This window comes from Atta cephalotes, assembly GCF_000143395.1.
Source record: "Atta cephalotes unplaced genomic scaffold scaffold00006, whole genome shotgun sequence".
NCBI lineage: Eukaryota > Metazoa > Arthropoda > Insecta > Hymenoptera > Formicidae > Atta > Atta cephalotes.
Genome location: NW_012130070.1, coordinates 4,134,508 through 4,137,758, shown reverse-complemented (window position 1 = coordinate 4,137,758; position 3,251 = coordinate 4,134,508). Strand labels below are relative to the sequence as shown.

General features: G+C 39.5%; 1 protein-coding gene across 1 annotated transcript in view; it reads right to left on the bottom strand.

The window, feature by feature from the left end:
* The window catches only part of LOC105626705 (grpE protein homolog, mitochondrial), a 2,337-nt gene extending 1,896 nt beyond the window's left edge, over positions 1-441 (bottom strand). Inside the window, exon 1 of the mRNA XM_012208003.1 lies at positions 353-441. Coding sequence (XP_012063393.1) covers positions 353-441 — 89 coding nt within the window. The remainder of the gene's footprint in view (positions 1-352) is intronic.
* Positions 442-3,251: the final 2,810 nt, after the last annotated feature.

Sequence of the window (3,251 nt, the reverse complement as noted above, 5' to 3'; positions counted from 1 at the left end):
TCTCTCTCTCTCTCTCTCTCTCTCTCTCTATATATATATATATATATATATATATATAAATAAAATTTTAATGATTTGTTAGACTAAAAAATTTCAAGAAATTCTGAATTTACACTTTTACATATAGAATAGACAAGTTATTTATACTAAATAGTAAACATTTCGCGTCATGAGAAAGTTAAACAGCAAAAATTAATTAGCCTTAACATTAATTAATGATAATTATGTTCTCGAACAGGAAACAAAACAAAATAGGTAATGTACGGTTAACCTCAATGTGCCGACTCGATATGTGACTCAGCAACGAGCATTTGATTGCGACTCGCGTCAGAGAAAAAAAGTGACAATTTACCTGCGTAAGCCACTTTTATTTATTTGATAGAAATTATCGACCATTACACGACTAAACCGAAATACCGCCGGTACGACGATCGATGCCATGATTCGATTGTGGCTGAAAACGAGAACCCGATTCCAGAATCAGAAGATTGAATGATGAAATCAGATGAAACGTAGCAATCAGACAACACAAACAATCACGATTGCAGAATTGCGAAATATAAAGATGTCGCAAGTGTCGCAACTCACTTCATGACTAATCAGATCGTTTCAAATCTCGTTTCAAAATTGTCTACTATTTAGTATTCGTAAGAGGAGTTATAATTCAATTTTAATATCAGATTTAAAATAGTCTTAAATATGTATAATAAGATTAAAGTTCGGTTCCACAGAAGTAAAATTAATTTCAATTTCGATTTAACTTAATGCTGTTTAGCTTTGTCAAACTCTAAGAATTTTTAAAATTAGAATCCTTAGAATTAAATAAAGATAAATAGTAAGTTAAACCGAGATTAAAGTTAATTTTACATTTGTAAAACTGGGCCTAATAAATTATACAGATTGTCGCGCAAAACTTACGGGAAGAAATGAAAAAGCCAAGTGTTTGAGCGATGAATAAATCGACCAATCACAGCCACGAATTCACGGTTGTCCCGCCAGCCAATTGGTATTATATAATCTGATCTACAATGGAATTTGTTCCTTTTAGCTGAACTTCTTGCACTGTTTACTTTTCCTTTTTTTGTCCCAACATTGGAGAGAACGAGAGAAAAAGAAGGAAGATAAAACGTAAAGTAGTGTAAAACGAACAGATCCATATTCTACACGAAGGATTTGGAAGTCTCTCGATACGACGTCGAGAGAATCGATTCTTGAAACGAGGTGAAAATTACAAAAGCGAATTTACTAGACTACTAATAATTTCATTGGTCAACACCTAGTAAGGGACTTCGCACAATAAAAGGAACAGGGAATAGAGAACAGAGAATAAAAATGTTAATCTATCAGAAATCATCCCTAACAATACAAACGTCGATATGTCGACTGTAAGTTGACTTTGCTAAGTCAGGCCTTTGACTGTAAGTACAGACGTCCTTCCAATATCGATTTTAGGAGTCTAGTACGATTTACGCTCACAAAGCTTAAATGTGGAATCATTTCGTCCTTGTTGTTTAACTATAGTTAAACAAGGATGAATGCTATTCATGAGCGTTGGAGCATGAATCGGATCACAACCTAGAATGGTTGATTTATGCCCGAATTCATAGTCAGACCTTATATTTAAGACTTCCTTAAATTTATCTTTAGATACTCTATGAATTATTTCACTGGCTACTGAGAATCTTTAGGTATTATATGAATTATTTTGGCTGAATATCTAAAGATAAATTTAAGGAAGCCTTAAGAATAAGGTCTGATTATGAATACGGGCATTAGAGTCGACTTTGTGCTGTTAGGGACTTTGTATTGTAGAATACACAGTTTCTGATAGGTTGAAATTCTTATTCTCTGTTCCCTATTTCTTTTATTATGCGGAACTCCTAAATTTGTTCATTTTCGTAATTTTCATCTTGTTTACAGAATCGATCCCTTCTACATACCGCGCATTCGAAAGTGTACACTGTAGTGCATTAATTCGCTAGGTCATAATAGCGGCTCGACTTATCGACATTTATTTTTTACTCAAATACTATTATCTTTACAGAAAAACTGCAAGAGACAAAAATCATTTATTTTCTTCTCATAGAACTCTAAGAATTTTTTCAGAATTTTTTATCAACTTTTTAGTACTGCATTTTCTTATTTTCGATCAGCGAATTAATGTACTGCACGACTGTACGCCCGCTGCCCGCGGTTGCACTTTAAGTCGGTTCTACATTAGTTGCAAGCCGATTGCAAGTTTGTTGTGACAACCAATATGAAGCGTTGATTTCAAAACGCAAGCTTCAGATTGGTTGTCGCAACAAACTTGCGATCGGCTTGCAACTAATGTAAAACCTGCTTTACACATTTGGCACTCTTAGCAGTTGTTGCGACTTGCGACTGCATAGTCCGCGTCCGCGCTAGTCCGGTTAGTCCGCGCCCGTGTGCCCGCTGGTTTACGTCGTATCGTAATCGGAGGTAAGCGGAAGCCCGCGACGCAGCGCGACGCAACGCAACGCAACGCAACGTAACGTAACGCACAATTCGTACGCGTTGTCGATACCTGTCCGAGCCGAGCGCCCTTCGCCGAGTGCGCGCAGGCGACTTCCGCTTTCGAGGCGTTGAGAGCGTCGTTTCAGACTTCAGAGACCCCACGTTCGCGCGCGCGTGTTTCGCTGGTGTTTCGCCAGCGCAGCGGCCAGCTAGCAAAGCTGAGCAAAGCAAAACCCGTACGGCGGAGCGCCGCGACAAGGCGGGTTTATGATTATGTGTTTTGGATACGCGCCTAACGCATCGTGCGTCCCGACGGGAATGGTCGCGCGCGACTCCCGCGAGCCGTCACACGACGGTCGTGTCCCGGCAAGATAAATCCTCGCCAACCCACGGAGGATACCCGTGTACGGTCGACCGACGGTACACGGTTCCCGTTCCCGGTGGAAACGAACTCGAGTGGCGAGTGCGCCCTGCGCCGCTACGGCCGCTTCCTCCGTGTAGTAACGTCTAGTATTCTCCGCGAGCCACACTCGGCCAAGCGAGCTTAACGAGCTTGCGATCGCGCACGCCTATCAGGGGACCACCGGGTGTCGTTTGATGTCGTTCACCGCTGTGATGCTTTGAGATACGGGCTCTGCACGCATATACACATACACGTATATATACATATATACATACATACGTGTATATATATATATCTCACGTACAATTATACATATATATATATATATACATATATATATATATATATATATATATATATATATATATATATA